Source organism: Styela clava, chromosome 11 (genome assembly GCF_964204865.1).
Source record: "Styela clava chromosome 11, kaStyClav1.hap1.2, whole genome shotgun sequence".
Classification (NCBI taxonomy): Eukaryota; Metazoa; Chordata; class Ascidiacea; order Stolidobranchia; family Styelidae; genus Styela; species Styela clava.
In genome coordinates this window covers 6,262,992-6,281,880 of record NC_135260.1, presented here as the reverse complement: position 1 = coordinate 6,281,880, position 18,889 = coordinate 6,262,992, and the positions used below count along the sequence as shown (strand labels likewise).

The following is an 18,889-nucleotide window of genomic DNA, read 5'->3' as shown; positions in this document are numbered from 1 at the left end:
AACACTAGATTAGAGGAAAGAAAGTGAATTATGGACTTATAGAGCCGTAGATTGTTCTGCCCAAGATTTTGTATAATTTTAACATTAATTTAGACACTAACCTTTGATATTTGTATTTCAACTTTAAAAATTTATTGATGTCTCGATCACTTTTCAAAAACGCAATAAATGATAACGTGAACCAGTAACGTTCTCCTGTCGTAATATTTACAGAGTATAATTTCATAGATACTCCCGTAGTATGTGTACCAGGTTAGAGTTGGACCCTAATTTTATTCAGATTTTCCTTGTATTAGTTCCATTACGAATTCTGGGACTGCCTGTGTCAGCCAAGTGAATATGCTCTCACCAATAGGTTTCAGTCCCTACACAACTTGATGTGAAACGGGAAAACAAAATCAGTTACTTCCATATTAGTACACATACTTCTGTAGCGACCTTTTCAAAAACATTTTTCATAGAAAATTTGTTCGTGATAGTTTTACCACATAAACCACTGCATCCATCGTCGATACCTTTGTTATTTAACGCATGAAAGATGTTTTGAAAATTGTTTGTTGTTACAGGGATGAGGCAAATGGGGCGTTGCTCAGAAGAAAAGAGTAAAAAACAAATCAATTTGTTTTATTATACGTTATAATTTCCCCCTATTCGATAGTAAGGTTGAACATAGAGAACTATTTATCATCATCCGTTATCCCAACTCTATAACGAAATACACACCCAATAGATCTTTTGTAAATAAAATTTGATCAATTGTGTAGCAAAATCGAGACTTTCTCCAATTTAAAATATCTATTATGATATTGAATAAGAAAGAATGTAAGCATGATAAAATAGTAATAGTTGTAAGCATGTATTAGAAAATAAGCTATTTATGTATATTTTAAAAGGGTTCAATAACTCAATAACTAGCTTTGGTTCCCTAAAACTCCCTTTACCATTAAAATTGTGTGCTCACTTTTTTTCCGCAAATTGTATACAAATTATATTTACTCGTTGCATTGACTTAAACACAATCAATTACAATATTTCGCCTAAACTCAATGCAAAGTAGGAAATTAAGTCATTTTGGGCGGCGGCCATGGCCTAGTAGGTAGAGCGTTAGACTTGACTCTTTTGACATTGCAGGTTACACATCTGGAGTTCAAATCCCATGCGCTCAACTTACCAAGGATTTAATAAATTTGGAAGACCATGGCGAACCGGAAAGATTCCAATACTTACAAATAAAAAAAACTCTTCACATGTCGTTATATATATCAGTGGCCGTGTGCGTAAAACCCCGTTCGGAGAGTAAAGTAAAGGGACATAAAAAAGTATAACAACAGAATTTTATTATAAACCGTAATATTGTTCATTTTTTTGGGTTGGTCATATTCTAAATTGTTACACAGTAAGTGATATGTTTATAAGTTCGGTCTGATAGGTCGCAAACCAGTGGCTTCATAACCTTAAACTAATCTTCAATGCAGTAGATAAAATTCTATCATTGTATCTACGAATTCGTGTTATATCCAGCGATCTTAACACTTTGGTGAACTCTGAATACAACACAGTATCAGGCTTGCAATCACTGATTTAACTTTAACCCAGAAGTTTGTTATGAAAAGATCAAAGTACGTCGATAACTTTGTTTACGGGGTTGTCTTGTAAAGACGCACAATAGTTGCCGCATGCTGTCAAACTAGTCAGATATAAGGTAATATCATAAAAATAAATTTGACCAAAGTATGTATTTGACATATTTTAGCGATTTGATTACATATTTGGGGCAAACAGAATTCATTATTTTAGTGACTAAAGTTGATTTCATTATATATATTAATTCGACCAACTATAAATAATCTGGTAACTAAAAGAGCGAGTACGACTTGAAAATCGCAGTCTCTTCGGAAATATGTAGATCAATCCTACAATTTCTACCACGAAATCCGTAGTTGTCAAAGCACCCGCTTCTTCATCTACATTCTACACCTTTACCATCAGTTCGTCTTATTTTTTGATTATCCAACCCCGTAATCTCCATATCGGACTTCAAATCACAATGATATTCACATTTATCCGAGGTGAATGTGAACTTTCACATTGTATATTAACCAACCAATAATATTGTAAAATATGGCAAATGCTATGTTACATATTGGAATGTTTTCTACACGAAATTTAACTGCTCTAGTAAACGAGAATCGGCCATACTTGGGCATTGAGACACATTTTAAACAGCGGAGTTGGTGGTAAATTGTTAATTAGTCTGAATAGGTTATTTGATAAGTATGTTCCAATGATAAACCGCATCTCAGCAACGCAATTCAAGGATGGTTCAATTCCGATTGTGCATGAATGAGTACACAAATATTTCAACTTAAATTTCTTCTTAGAAATCTGATACTGATCTCTATCTGATCTGAGACTTTGTAGCAAGCTGCCATTTTTGTCAAAGCAATAACTAAATAAAAGATTGTTATGATAACAATAAGTTTCAAGTTTGTCAGTTCTCTTGCCTCAGGTCTCATTAGCTCGATCATAGGAAAATTCGTTGGATACCGCTTAAATTTGACGGAAAATGACCTAAAACAAATTCATTTTTGTAAATTTGAAGACTGATACAATTCAATGTGGGATGTATAACGAGACCAAAATTTGCTCTGACTGTGATCGCTTTTTGTTTTTATCGAACCTTCGCTGTGACGAAGGATTTCTACAAGTGAGACCCTCGATCAAATCAGCCAACACTAGATGGGTATCAAGATATTCCATTTGGAATATCTAACATAAAACACAATATATACCATAACCAAACACCTCACATTTGTAGTTAGTTGTATTGTAATATTTGTCCCTTGGTGGCGAAGCAAAAAGTGGTTAAATTTTGCGGGTATTCGCCTAATTTATGAAATGAAATCAAAATCTGAAGAACCACAGCTAACCTGCCTAAATACAATTTATCTTACTATTTTATTTTATTATTACTGCGCTCTGTTGCTATGTCAATTGCTTGAAACAAACGCGATGAACCAACACTGATGATGCATGTTTTTGCTTCAAAATGGCGGCAAATTATCTAAATAAACGAATATTTCACGTCGGCTCGTGGAATTCACCTACAACGATTAGGTTTTGAGACATTAATGTTTCGACACAGACATTACGTTCTCATTTCGCTAATTACGAGTTTTCATTCAAATGTAAAACTGATATCTGTGTGATTAAGGGTTCATTGTGTTATATAAATCACAAATAGTGCTGACTTAAACTGTAGATGACTCGCTTTAATTAAAATACACATTTGAAAGGCCAGGTCAACAATCGGGCATACAACGCCACACAAAGAGAACATCTATAATTATTTCCATACATAAATAAGAAGACTACATTTTTCGAGTAAGCGTATTTTGTCAGTAATAGTTATTAACATACTGGAAGATAGTTGAAATAAAGGGAGTACCGAAAAGGTTTCCTTCATCCTGTATTTCAACACATTGGCATAAGAATCGAAATTTCGTGGCCGAAAAGAACATTTATTTCATCGTTACATCGGTACTATTGAACAAAAGGGACTGCGACACGTATATTTTTAACCCGAAGAATATATGTCTGAAATTAGGCTAAAATTTCGAATTTCATTGAGTGTAATGTAAAGGTATTCTCGAAGGAAAAACATTTAAAACGATACGGGCTATATTTTGAAGCGGAAAATTGAGAGTTTAACCCATTGTGTGAACGAAATGGTCGATTCACAAATATTCAGTCCGCGATTTGTGACATCGGAGTTTTCAGCGTCGTAAATTTTGGAATTTTGTTTGGCGTTAAAAATTATTCCGACGGTATTCATAGAACACCCAGCTCGCTTTGGATGTAAAATTGACACCAAAAAGACGGCTTCGTTTCTATTAAGAACTCGTCGAGTTTGACAAGGCAATAAGATGGAACGAACGATAAAAACTATTTCGCGGTTCCGCGCGCCGGACCGTGTCGAATTTTAGTTGATAACAGCATGTCAGATACAAAACGGAGTTGGTATTCAATACTCTACATCGCAAAATGAGATCATTTCTGTAATATTATAAGCCTAGGCCTTCAACTCTCATGCAGAACGTTTGTCATGATGTCTGAATTTTAAATTTCTGTTCTGGCGAGGTGATTTTTGTGGCGCACTCAACTATATATCTAAAATGAGGATGGGGGCATACCTCATTTGTATACAATAACAAATATGGAAACAGGCGATATTCAGCCGAAATCGAACCGTCGTTACTTTACAATACATGTTCATATGAGGACCAGTAATATGTCCATAGCAAGTTTTCTCAGAGTCACTCATAGTAGACTTGGCCCGAAACACAAAATCCGAACACAGAAATCCCGCCATAATTCATAACTTGATATGCTGACATGTCGAATGAAAAAAAACTGAAATTTTGACTTGACTGACAAATAACTGGTGGGCACCTATCCTTAGTGAATCACCTAAACATCCGCTTGACCTCGTAAACAAATAAACATCGTATTCCGAGTTTATTTGTATTATCTGAACCTGCTATTACCTTGTTTATTGATGGTGTTTCTTCCATATACTATCCCTTTATCATACACAAAGTATCCATCTCAATAACACCAACTACAGAAACTTTTACTGCCTAAGCTTAGGATGCTAACACTTATAAACGTTACTGTATCCATATTACAGCGAAGCGTATACGCGTTACCAAAGCTACCGTGCCTTCGAGCTAAGTGCTATCAGCAATCTTATGTATCGAATGCCTGCTTTTACGGCTACTATGACACAGCGTGTAAAGATATGCCAAAACGCGAGAGCGATAAAAAAAAGCAAAACACGCACAAAAAAGATCGCTCCGATCGACGGCCACCCGGTTTTCCGCTGCCGAACGTCGCCGAGGCGTGGAAACAAACCCGTAAGGTCTTATAATAAGAAACTAACAACGCGAGAGATAGCGAAGACAAGGAAATATTATATTGTTTCTTTATACCAAAGGGATTAGTATAACGAATGATGATAGCCGCGGTACGCTTCGCGTCTCCGCTGTCATTTTCAGATGAATGGACCAAATAAAATTATACCCTGGGTGGTTACAATTCCGACAAATATCCCAAAGATTAGGGCAATTTAGTCAGTCTTTTCATTCCATTTTGGCGCCATACAATGGGATATGCGCCAGTAGTTTCACCAAATAAATAAACACTTCAGTCCCATCCTTCTTAACAAATAAACAAAAATAGCGCCACACTTAGTCATACATTTCTTCATTTACGTACACAAAAAGATTCTTAAGTGTGAATTCATAAATTGGTGAAATACTAGAAGCATAGCCCACCCACATTTGCCAACTTTTCTGGACGAAATACGTTATGAAAATTTTCACAGTTCGTAAAAATATCTTTCATAACTCTAACTTTGTTTTGAGCTTACTTTACATCAAATCTTAAATTGAGCGTCATGGATTGATAGGCCACACACGTCGACGACTGTAGTTTCACAACCGCTATATTTTCATAAAATAACCAATGAGTCATTGATCCTTTATGAACATTTTTTCGTCGCTTAAATCGGACGAAATTTTTTCGCCAGGTAACAAATAAAAAACACTGAAAACCGTGAAACGCTACTGAATACGTCTTGCCTATGAATCACTCAGTTTGTCAGGACAAAAATTTCCTCCTTTTTTCTACTCTCTCATTCTTCCGCGGTATGAGCATGGGTGGTCCAAAATTGCCGACGCCAAGCGATGAATGCGCGCGAAGAACTGGCGTCGGCGATCTAAACCAGCCGATTTGCACTTGCAAATCCCGTGAAGCGAATCGCAACGAAACAGAAATAGGACGACTCAATTTAATGGTTTGTCAAACTTGAACTACGGATGAATATTCTAAACGCTGAAGAGATTTATAAAAAGGGATAGCTAACACTTGATTGGAACATGAACAATATGAGAAATGATGTATTGATATATGACAAAGCTGGTGTAATGTCAAAACTTAATTAAACTTGAACTGTTTTGCGAAATTCCAGATAAGTCTATAGCAGTATTAAGTCCTAACTAATCTATTTCTATATCCGTCGGCAAAACGGACTTTTCTTCTTTCATCAGGTTTAATTAAATTGATATGTTTTGTTTTACATAATGATGAAAATCAACAAGGTATGTATGTAGTGAGAATGCATAATTGCTCCTGTGTGATAACCAGTTCATTCAAGAAAAAGAAAAAAAATTAGAAAACACAATATTAAGAGTTCATTGAAATATTGCAAATATTAGAAAAAAGATTGTGCGACAAAGAATCGCGATAGACCTCGAAAGGCCTTCAAGTGGCGACACCTACAACGTTGATTCAGACTGATGGTAAACACCCAAGTAACATACATTTACATTTGATTATGAGTCTATTGTGGCAATGTATAAAAGATATAAGAATATAATTATTAATATTATATAGCATAAGAAGCAACCTAAAATGCAATATATAAATCGAGAGTCATGCGCGCAGATTTGAAAGGCGCAATAAAACATAAAAGTATATAGATTGTGTAATAGATACTATCAGTATTTTTCAACCTTATTGTTGGAGCGGAACCCCATGGAACACTCCCTAGGCCCACGGAACCCCTCTGCAATAGTTCAAATGTATTTTATTGTCTTAACTTGTATACACTATAAATGTATATAGAACCAAATTTATTACTCGCAAAAAATATTCTTCAAATAATGTTTGGAAAATTTAATAATAGTGACAGAAACCCACTGCTGTTATGTTACGTGAGTAATCGACTCAGATGATTCGAGTTACCGATTATACTCTAGCTATACCGTGGGTGGGCAAGGGTATTGGACCAGGGACTAAAAAATTCGCCCACCTATATGGCGGGCCATGTGAGTGTAACGTAAAAAATTACATTTTATGAACAATATTCGAAGTGTTACAAAGCAAAAGTAGAAAACAACGAGCCTCGTGCCAAACCTAATTTTAATCGCAATCTCAACAAATTCCTTGAGCTATTTTTTAGCTAAAACATCAAGATTTGGTTTTAGTTTGATTGAGGCAGCATCAAGTGGGGCAGATTGAATTACCCAACGGGTCGGATTTGGCCCGCGGGCCGTAGTTTGTACATATCAACTCTAGACTCTGAGGTAGCGATCAAAAAATCTTTTTGATGAAATAGTAGACATGCGAAGATGTTGTTCTTGTAACGTTGAATGTGTTTGTTTTCCCCCCGCACATCATATTTCGAAAAAATAAAAACAAAGCGCATGTTTGCTTCATCAACCGCATTACATGCATTGTTGTTGACGCACCTCGTTTATCTTCAACCATCTCGGCTAAAACAGGAGCGTTTTCGTAGATTGTGTCAACTGCGTTCATAACTAACATAGATGTAATTTTTTGAATGTCTAATATAATATCTTACTTATATTATACTTTATTCTATTTTAAGTGTTTTGTTTTGTTGATTGGGTTTAATTGTCTTTTCCAGCTATTCCTGTGGGTCCATACAAAATCTATCAAAACGAATTCTGTCTTCTCACTTCTCTCCAAGGTAAATATCTGAATCAGTCTCAAGCACGGAAGCGGACATCCGACTAATTCGATTTTTATATATTTGATGCTCCCGAGTAGACCGCTTTTGCTCTTTTGATTTGTACAATATCGCAATACTTGGTTCGCCAGCACCAAATTCGGGAGTAGATTCCGCGCTGACGCCACATATACACTTAGAAACCTGAGCTCAATCCAGCACATATTCGACGAACTCCAAAATAATGAAGGGGAATTTCCAGCAACCACAATTTATGAATAGAGAAGTTCTTTTTTAAGTTATGGATACCTGCGCCTTATAACTTATCAATTTTAATCGGTAAGTATGTTGATAGGTATTTGTCTGTCTGTTTGTTTGTCTGTCTGTCTGTTAGATGCACGCGATATCTCACGAAAGCGAGATTGAATCTGCTCCAGATTTTGCATGTGCATTCATCATATGTCGTACCAGAAGCCTATTGATTTTGGATGAATTACGCCGTATAATTAGCGAGTTATTTATTAATTAGTGATGGGACAAGATGTCACTATGGAGTAAGAGCGCTGTTTTGGGGGATACCCTAACTTTCGATCGATAAGTCTTCGGTCTCTGACCGATATTCTCGTTAATATGGTTGTTACTGCGTGATTGTTCACTCACTCAATTTAAGCTCAAGTAAAAACCGGGACAGATTACAACGTGCCAGGCCAGGCCCGAAACTGCGGTATTTGTATAGAACTGATATAGATTCCCACGCGACGCAATTTGACAAGAACTTAAAATCTTGCAAATCAGATAGATAAACCTACATATTGAAATAACACTGTCATGATCATGGGTGTGGATGCTGTAAACATTTATAATCGATTCCTCGATGCAGATGCCGAGCTGAATTTTTTTTGACCCGGCCCAGGTTAATTGGGAATTTCGATATTGACTCCACCTCCGAGCTGTCAAGAGAATTACCTTTATAAAACCTTTTCTTTAATAGACTTATATACTGCTGGAAACGATTTTAGAACATTTTTATTTTTATCGAAGTTCTCAGAAAAAATTTAGACTACGATTATCACCACCAAAAATCTGAAATTCCTACTTCGACTTCCAAAATCCAACTTTTTATTCCGATTCCCGACTCCACCGAGTTTTAAAATAGAATAACAACTCGAATGAAACATGCTAAACTACGATATCACAACTCTGGCCATGAAATAACTGTTGGAATTTTTACTACTGATAATATGATAATTCACATTGAATGGTAAATAAGATCTGATGATATGTTTTGAGTTGGCAATTAAGATAGATTTGATACTTCAGCACATTAGTTAGAAATTGTACACAACTGACGTATTTTCAAATTTCTAAAATATATTTTGAAAATAGCAAACGTAAATTACATAAATTAAAATTTTGTAAATTAGGTTTCAACTGGGCTATATTATTATAGTATATAAACTCTATAAATATCTTCATCATTGAAGCCACATATTAGTATTCAGAACCTAATTTTACATTGTGAAAGAGACTTTTTCCCACAGCACATTACAATAAACAAGGCAAAGGACTGATGCGGGAATATATATGTGTATTGTATTAAAGTGGAGTCAAAACTTAAATAAACATTGTTTGAAATAAAACAAACTTAGTTATATTGAAAATTGATATATTAAGAATCGACATTAAAACAAACTTGATTGTAACTGGACCTTATATACACCCTGTAATACAATCCGTGACGAGCAACATAAATGCTGATGTTTTTTGATTGGCAAAAGTATACTAAATATATACTATGCCAAAAGTAGGATAACAGTCATCCATAGTTATTGGTTTAATAACTGTTAACCTATTTTTGGCCTATCCTTTATATTAAATTAGTAACTGTATTCACCATGCAAGACATGTTATATGGAACCAAATGGTAAGTTTTCAATCGGCCTGTCGTGACGCAACGCTGCGCCCTCCTGCGGATCCGGCATTTCTGCTGCCTCGTGACACCCTTGACGTTGCACTGCTGCTTATGAGTCTGTTTCTTGCGCCAGTTTTAGACTCAGGTCGCACTCTCTGAGGTACTGAACTTGTGGTTGCAGTTTCGTTGCGATCGCCACCTGTGCTTCCAAACTCATTGATAGAATCTGACATTTCAGATTGGAGAGTCAGCTTTTCACTGTTGTCCGAGTTGATCTGAAATGTGTAAAAGACGTGCTTGAAAGACAAAGTTCAAAAACTGCTGATTAAAGGTTTAGTCAGCGAGAATATTATTTGGATATATTTTACTACACTAATAAATTGGCTGCAGCTCGTGAGGAGCCAAATGAAAATCCATGGAAAGACCATTATATTTATATGCATTCACAGTGCATTTACTGAATAGACGTTTTTGGACGTGATGACATTGAAGAATCCTTATCGTCTCATTAGAGTATGCAAATTTTAAAGAGCGTCCTCAAATGTGTAAAGTAAGAGATGTATTAAACAGGTTTCTTAATACTTCAGTCCTAAATATGTATGGGACCTCAAAGAGCGCGACCCCGAATTACTGCTCTAGTGCTCTGTATTAGAACGTTTTTGTCGTTTATATTTACTTAAGAGCAAACAACATACACTCTAATGTACAATTTAAATATAATTCCCAATTGTAATGTCGCAATCTATATTCTTAATACTTAAAGATAAAAAACGAATTTTTACTTGAACGGAAAGCGACGCTGGTTTCCTTGTCGGAGGTTTCCACAAGCAACTATCAGTATAAAGACGAAATATTGTCTGAAGCTGACTGGAATTTTTCGATTTTCTGAAACAACAGTAAATTCTTAAGTAACGCAGTCGGTTGGTATGAATCAGTTGTTACTAATAATGCTAATGCTGTCAGAGGTTTAGGCTTTCGCTAGTATTTGAAATTAATTTCATGGGTAACGAAGTACGATCAAGGGTTACTGCACTTTTTTGAAGTCAGTGTTACAGTTTAGACAAGTGGGCACGATATTTTCAGACACATTCAGTGGTAAACGTTTCTTCTATTATTATTTATTATACAAGCAGTCACAAAAAATCTGATGTAATTGGAAGAAGGTATACGCCCGACTGAAATCGGATCCATATAACCGGGAGTGCAAACAGGGCAGGGCGCACCACTTGCCTTGTACCCATCACGAGTATAACGTTAGGTGTGTATTCTAAATGCTTTAATTGAATCATAGGTAAACGGACTTAACTTACGTTTCACTTGCTCGTGTGTTAGAAAGAATTCGATTTATTGAATAGATTCAATCTGATAATCGAATCTAATAACTGTTATTGAGTAGTTCCGAATGAATCATACCATTAAAATTAAAAAAAAAATTATTTTAAACATTATTCACTCACTCAAATTGATCGTGTTTATTCGAACGATGAAATAAATGGTGAAAATACTAACCTAGACTTTACGTATTCAGGATAGTACGACGTAGATAATGTGACGTCAGATTGTGAAATTAATGTATCAAGAGATAGATTTGATGCTGCATGCAGAAGTCGCATGGCTGGACTTGTATCTCTGAACTGAGTCATCTATGCGAAAAATAGTTGAAAAGATAGTTTGCGTTCGTTAAAAAAATTTAGCATATTCAAAGAATAATCAAAGCTGCGCATTACTAGCACCCCAGACAGATTCAAAAGTGTTAAATTAGGACCAACAATTTCATACTTGAAATTGTGATTTTGTTATTATCGAATTTTGTACTAGGGAATAAAGTGATTATTAAAATGGCCATGGTATTGATTGGTTCTGACTCCATATATTTAACAGTTATCATCACCATATATTTGGACGTTAACAACGCTTTTCTAGCCTTTGAGTAATCTGTTGAATGTGTTTAAAATTTGGTAAACAGTTTATAGATTCTCAAAATTCACGGATCCCCAGGTACCCGTGAGAGAAACCTAGGGGCTTCGCGGAGTATTCGTTTACTTACCGACAATTTTCGGGATACATCTCCTGAAACTACCGAACTTGTATCAGCAGTCATGCTACGAATTGATTGTTTCCGTGTCTGAGTTGGAGATTTGGTTGGATCTGGGCTCTTAGGAGCGACGTAAGCACTTTTAGTAGGCACGGGACCACGTTTACCTCCTTTAATAATGTTGGACATCCATTGTTCACTTGGTGTACCAGAAGCTGGTCTAAAAACAGCAGTGCTGGCGCGTGTAATCTTTCGTCTAGTTTTATCTCTTAAGGCTTGTTTTAGTTTTTGAATTGCGTAAATTTCTGACGATTTCTCTTCGTTATAATCGCTTCTTGATTTCCTACCAGCTTGGTTGTATGGTGAGCGACTACGGAAGGATCCAGGTGACCGATCAGCTGTTTCTTGTTGACTTTGGGTGCGCAAAGCCGACTCTCTGCCGCCATCTCGCGACGGTTGTCTCGAATTAGGATCCTCTATTATCGATTCCAAGTCATCCATTTTGAACGACCTTCGACTATTTCGTGATGTGGTAAAACTGATGGCACTTTCTGCTCCAGCTTCTCGCTTTAGTGTTTTGACTGTAGGATTTAGTACCGGCGTAGCAGAAGATGTTGTCAGAGTGGATTCTTCTTCGAGATGTTCCTGACACATTAAAAAAAGGAAAAATAATATAGATTGTAACAATTACATCTAACGTATAACATACCCTACTTTAATTTTCGGCGATTGCCTTGTGGTCAGTACGTTGTGTACTCCCGTAGTATGTGAACCAAGATAGCGGACACCGGAACGTAGTATGTGTACCAGGTTAGGGTTAGGCCATAATTTCAGGTACAAATACTACGGAAGTCACTTAGCTAGTCCCCGAACTCGTAATAGAACTAAAATAAAATAAAATGGAATAAAAATATGGCCTAACCCTAATCTGGTACACATACTACTTTTCGGTGTCCGCCATCTGGTTCACATACTACGGGAGTACACAACGTTCTGACCACAAGGCAATCCCTGAAAATCAAAGTTGGGTATGTTATAGGTTGGCTACTTCCGTATACAGGTAAGTATACAGATCTGTCAATTTTTCACTAAGCAAAACAACTTTTAACTAATTTACTTTTAAAGAGCAGTGTTTTGAATCAAATGCATTAAACAATTCAACACTCACCATTTTTGTCATTTTCCTCCTACTGGAAGCTGAAAACCTTTGAGATTTGCTAGAACTCGCAACCGATGCCCCAGTTTGGGGTCGTGACATTCTTCCACCAGCAGAAGGAGATCGTCTGAAACTACCTGCAGTTGAGGCTCGTTTGCTGACACTTTGTCCTCCTGAAGAAGGAGGTCTAATAAAGCTTCCGTATGGATCTGGTTCAAAAAGAAGTCCAGACATGGAAGCTAATGATGTAGCTGTACCCGGATCACCTTGTCCTTCCGAGCCATTTTCGTACCTAAAAAGAGAATCGCCTTGTACATATATATATTATACTCGATATTTCTATCCATTTTGACGGTATAACGCTGACATGGGCAAAGTACGGTCGTTTGGTACTTCAATCTGGCCCGCCCGATGTTGCCACAATCAAACCCAATTTTGATGTTTTAGCTAAATATTAGCTCAAGGAATTTGTTAGGATTGCAATTAAATTTAATTTGGCTTATTGTTTCCCACTTTTTCTTTTGTATCAATTCAAATATTGTTCATAAAATATAACATTTACGTCACACTTACATGGCCCGCCGATCTAGGTGGGCAAAATTTTTGGCCCCTGGGTAAAAAACCTTGGACACCACTGGTATAACGCTTGCCAGCAATTTATGTGTTCGGTGGGTGTGTTCTAGCGATACATATATTGACATTCACTGTTAAATATATCCGACTTAAATCCACAGTTGGGTATGGGATCAACTCTTGTTTGGAAAAGTGCCGTACCGAGTTAGTAGCTGCCATATCCATGCATTGCTAATCTGTTATTTATACAGGCATGAAGTATTGGGAAGCCTTTGTAAGTTCAAATATGAATATGAATTATTTGTGATTTCTCGCATGACGAAATAAACTTGTTGTCTATTATCATTATAAAGCTAAAAATGTAGCCTACCAAAGCCGATATCTAGCTCTTAGTATTTTTTAATCTTGAAGAAAAATGTTTATATATATGTTAATATTGTGATTTGTCGATGATTATGATTAGGTATTTATTATTGATGTAGTTATAGATTAATTAATAACTTCGTTATAAGCTAACTAACTGCCTTAGGGCAGCAGGTTATAATCTTGCCTGCAAACCTCATACCAAACATTTCACTGGGGTATAATGAATTGAGAATGAACAATGTCGCATCGCAAAGATCCCGAAGCTTTCAAAACATAGCACAATGCCTATAAATGAGTGTCTGTTCATATCTGCATTCCGAGGTAATATAAACACCGAACAAACTATTGGCAACCTGAGATGGTAGATTCTTGACAATGCAGCCTTGAATAATTTTTGCAAATATATTCATTACTTTAGATTAGATCATTGGTTTCCAACCTTTTATGGCTTGTGGCCTCCTTCCGGAGGCAAGGAGGCTTTTAGCATTCACGACACCCGCGTTTATCACTCCAGTGGTATTTAGAATGTTATTATGATTGATAGATTTTAATCCCGTTATGTTTGAACAATTCATGCTCAACAAGGTGAATACACCCCGTGAAACACCCTTATCAAACAATGTTTTCCTGTGAATGGAAAAGCAAAAACAGTTTTGGGTCTGGCATTGTGGCCCCCCTCCAACTAATCTGTGACCCCCTTGATTGGCCACAGCCACCGGTTGGGATCTGCTGCTTTAGATATTACAGACTCACTCATCAGCTAAAGGTTGTTCCTGAGATTCAGTTAAAACCAACACCGGTACATCATCTGCCTGTTGTTCAATGTTCTCTTTATCTTTATCAGACTTTGTCGGAGATTTCATTTCGTGTCTCTTTTTCCTTGCTTTATCTCCTTCATGTGTGGTTTGCTTTGTTTTCCGTCGTTCCTCTAAATTTGATTTCAGCCATTCAGCCGCATTCATAAATTTCTCGTTGTCTCGAAGCGTGATGCAAGCATTAGCGTATCTGATAAAAAATAATATTACAATATTTTCAAACGTTTTGGTATTGGCTTTCCCAATATTATACTTTGGAACCGATTATTTGAAAATTTTTAACAGTGATACATGCTTCGATCGCATAATGAAAATCGTTGTTCTACAAATATGTAATTTTCTAGTTACCACAATTTTTAATGTTTATTATATTCATTCGTAATTAAAAAATCATTGCCTAAAACGAATATTTTTTAAGTTTCCATTCATTCGCTATATCACTGCTTGATAACCAGCTATAGTTCCAGCGGCTTCCCTTCCCCATTAAAATTGTGTGTTCACTTTATACACATTTTTATTTAGTATGTTACCTTTTACTGGATGGTAAAAATAACATTGACTAGCGTAATTACATCTTGATGTTGGCTAAAAAGATATGTGAAGCCCTAAGAATTATATTGGGTATTCACGATTTTTCAACCTATTCGTTTATTTAAAATCTTGCCACCTTGCTTTCGAAGAGATCGAGATCAGCCAAAAACTCAAATATACTTAGAATGGTCTAAATTAAACAAAATATGATTAACTATATATTTAGTTATTTTCTTTTATTTCTGACAGACTTGCTGTATCAATCTCGCGCTTCAACGTTTATAATCTCACCTGACAAGGTCATGGCTAACGTCATAATGTTCGTTTTTGATTGCCAATAGCAACGCAGTGTAACCTTGGCTATCTCTGAGGTCAATTTCAAGGTCGAATTTGACAAGTTTTCCCATCAAAATTCGTGCCATAACCAGATGTCCTTCCGCACACGCCAACATTAGAGGTGTTTGTCCTAGAATAAAATGTAATGTTTATTATTATTCAACACAAAAGAAGCTGAAAGTATTTACTAGCAAAAATTAGTGTATTGCCACCGAAAAATAACTATCTTGAACTCACAATCGGAACATTTGCTAAATTACAATTTATTTACCGTAACAATTGTTCTAACCAGATAATTACTTTTATGTAGAGGATTTTTCAAGATTCTCTAAAATATCGGTAGTACAATTTATTCAACATTTGTAGGGATGATGAATAATATGAAACTCAGTCATATCATTTTACTAATTTTGAAAATAGTGTTGTATCGAAGGAATGGTGCCAGAAAGAGGCAGGGAAATAGTTGTGATCAAGCTGTCTTGTCGGCTTTCCTCTCAGCTGGTATGAATATGAAATTGCTATCAAATAAATGGGTCGTTCTATTTTGGTCTTTTACGCAGATTTAAGCAAAGACATTTCAACCTTTATTATCCTGGGTATTCAGTTCAATTCCGTCTTCATTCATGAGTACTTTGGCAACTTCTGCTTTTCCTGTCTCACATGCATAATGCAACGCACTTTTCCCGAGTATATCAACAGCATTTATTGTAACTCCAAATTTCAGTAGAATCTAAATGACAGATATAATTCCTAATATAATTCTTGAAAAAAAGTATTAAAACGGTAAAAATAGGCGTATCATTGATATAAATCCTTTTTGCGTTTGAAAAAATCAAAACGAACATCCATTATACAATGGACACAAAGATCGAATGACTACGTTGCCGCGTTGTTAAATATGGCAGCCTTTTGGGACTCAAATAAAAATTAAAAAAATTAAATTGATATCATTCTAGCGAATTTGAAATCGATAGATCCGTTAGTTACACAGAAAAAGATCTTTCACAACAATGACAACAACTCTGAATCCCCAACGAGGACAAGAATAATTTGGTAGATGATCTACCCAGGTCTACTTCGTAATTCAATAATTCTTGTAAAGCTAGAAACTCATATGACCAAGTCTGTTCATTCGGGCAATTTTCCATTTAGCTTTATTGCTGTTTTTATACTCTTCCTTGTGAAATGTTAAAATAATATACTCAATTCGCGTTTGCGCACTTTCGGATAACATCGGCCGTATTTTTTATGAAATATCAATATATATATATACCTTTAACAGTCTCAATGACGCTTCCTGGTTATTCACCAAGCAACTTTTAATCAACGGAGTTCGTTCGAAATCATTCTTATCTTTCATTTCGTTATCTACACCCATAGATAAAAGAAGTCGGACCTGAATATATTAAAAAATGTTCAATATCAATTAGAGTTTTATGTTTGGGTTAATATACAGTTCAAATTGCATGCATGTTTGCAACGACAACGTATCCGACTATGTTTAATGACAAAAAGGTTTAGATTTTTGTAACTTCATTAACGATGCCTGAATCGATTAAAACTCTTATCAACGATGTAATCCAATCGTATTCTTTTTTAATAAATAGATATATAGGTATCGGTTCTTCTGAAATACTTTATTTTCCTGGCAAACTTATGGTGAATAATTACTCGCTTTTCACACTTTTTGCTGTAAAGTGCACTAAAAGCATATCAAAAGCAAACTGATTGGTGTTTCATCAACTCAAGATTTAACTAAAACCGAATAAATTTTATTCTTTTTATAGTTTTATTGGACTTCACTCAGAACTTTCAGAGTCATCACAGAGCATCTATGCCACGAAGTACCGAATACGCTGCGTGCAAAATAAAATCGTATGAACATAACTCATCAAATCATGCCGATTTGTTTACCTCAAAGGCAATGTATCGGAAGTTTTGAAACGTTTTAATCTGATTGCTACCAAAACGTCAATGTCCCTCTTTCATACCTGATGAATTCTTTCTTCCGATATTGCCTGATTCAGACAATTCATGATTTTTCGTATTCCGTGGCAACTCTATGAACGAAGAATTTCAAAGTATTTCCAGAGCGAATGAGCTTTTCAATCGTTTTTATTAATTGATACACTTGAAACCGCCTTCGATTTCGCCACCGCATTTAATTATAGAAACATTGAATATATTCTAAAAGTAAGGAAGCAATTACCATCTTACGCTCTCCATCCAAATACAAGCATAAATTTAATGTAAACATCATATATACATATAGACATACTATACATTTTTATCTATATGTCTGAAAACTTTTAGATTACTTAGAAATTAAACAAATCAAAGGCATTACTTCAATAAATATAACTTTTGACAGTTTAAACATTGCCTAATGAATAGGCTACCTTTCTATCACCCGCATCACCATAACAAGAAATTCGGCCCAAATAAGAAACGCCACTGAATTAATACGTATACAAGAATTCTAAAAAGATTGTCAGCTAAATTGAGATAAGTAATTCAAAACAAAAATGGATGCAAATAGATGCAAAAAAATAAATTTTCAAAACGGTGATGCTCGAAAAACATTTGCATCTCTGTCCTATTTCATCAAAACTACATTTTTTGAAGATATCTTGCTGAAATAACGCAAAACTCAAATTGAGTAACATCCCAGAAAGAATAACATGCGCAATACATCATTTAAAACCCATGAACCAATAAAAACCATCATGAATTATAAATGGCTCTGTAATTTATTATCATCCAAGCAATACAACACGACACGCGACAGAAAACCTCCCAATCCCTCTAAATATTCCACACGATTTGATTTCAAGTATACTTATATATTGAAAACAACATATTTACACTAAACATATCTAACTTGATATCATACCAGACCACGCGATTGTTATCCCAGTCCGACTATGCGTATGGGAACTATATAAATCGATGATTTAATTTAGCCTCAGTGTAAAACAATAAAGGAAGGCGTATTATGTTTCATTCGGTGTTTACAATTACGTTTTGATGAGTGATACACAACACCTGCTTAGTGATAATGAATAGGTCCTTGTCTATACGGAGAAAATAAGTGTACACTTACGTAAAATTTAGTCGATACAAAGACATTCCACTTAATGAACTGCTGATTGGTATATTTCTAGTATACTCCCGACCGATACGTATTGTCTGCCATTGCTGCTGTCGCGTTTGTGACAAACCAATCATCGTCTATCGTCTATCCCTGCTATCACAGAATACACCGACTAGTTTTTCATAAATGTAGCAACATTTATTTAGATGCTAGGATATTACCACCGTTCTGTTCAAAATGAAATGAACTTTCAAACGTTTTCATTCATATATGATTATCGTAGTTCCATTTGACTCAATACAATGTGAGGCAGATGAGATAGGTTTCTTTTGCATTATTGTATGCACTGTATTTGCTTAAGTTGACTTACTTTTTTCGTTTTTTGTCTATATCTTGCTGAGTTGGTTATTGTATAGCAATACAATAACTACCTACTTTATCGAGGCGAGTCCACATCCACACTACTGTTCATATTATATCGTGATCAATATATTAGGTTTGATATAACACCTTTGGGGCATCGAAGTTTGAATGAAT

General features: G+C 35.5%; 1 protein-coding gene across 1 annotated transcript; it reads right to left on the bottom strand.

Annotated features, from left to right (window-relative positions):
* Positions 1-8,670: 8,670 nt before the first annotated feature.
* LOC120347583 (uncharacterized) lies at positions 8,671-18,566 on the bottom strand. The gene is made up of 11 exons (XM_039417625.2): positions 18,362-18,566; positions 17,250-17,445; positions 16,532-16,654; positions 15,841-15,988; positions 15,214-15,388; positions 14,330-14,581; positions 12,650-12,929; positions 11,494-12,126; positions 10,956-11,089; positions 10,229-10,331; positions 8,671-9,721 (listed from the first exon to the last, which is right to left on the bottom strand). Exons 2-11 carry the CDS (start codon positions 17,292-17,294, stop codon positions 9,467-9,469), a joined length of 2,148 nt encoding a protein of 715 aa, XP_039273559.2. The 5' UTR covers positions 17,295-17,445; positions 18,362-18,566; the 3' UTR covers positions 8,671-9,466.
* Positions 18,567-18,889: the final 323 nt, after the last annotated feature.

Bases quoted from the DNA above. Each gene is read 5' to 3' on its own strand.
- LOC120347583 (XM_039417625.2), bottom strand. From the start codon at position 17,294: ATGAATTGTCTGAATCAGGCAATATCGGAAGAAAGAATTCATCAG. The intron at 15,389-15,840 runs GTTGAAATGTCT...ATTTTATTCTAG, and splicing joins GAATACCCAGGATAATAAAG to GACAAACACCTCTAATGTTG. The intron at 12,930-14,329 runs GTGAGTCTGTAA...TTCTCTTTTTAG, and splicing joins GAACAACCTTTAGCTGATGA to GTACGAAAATGGCTCGGAAG.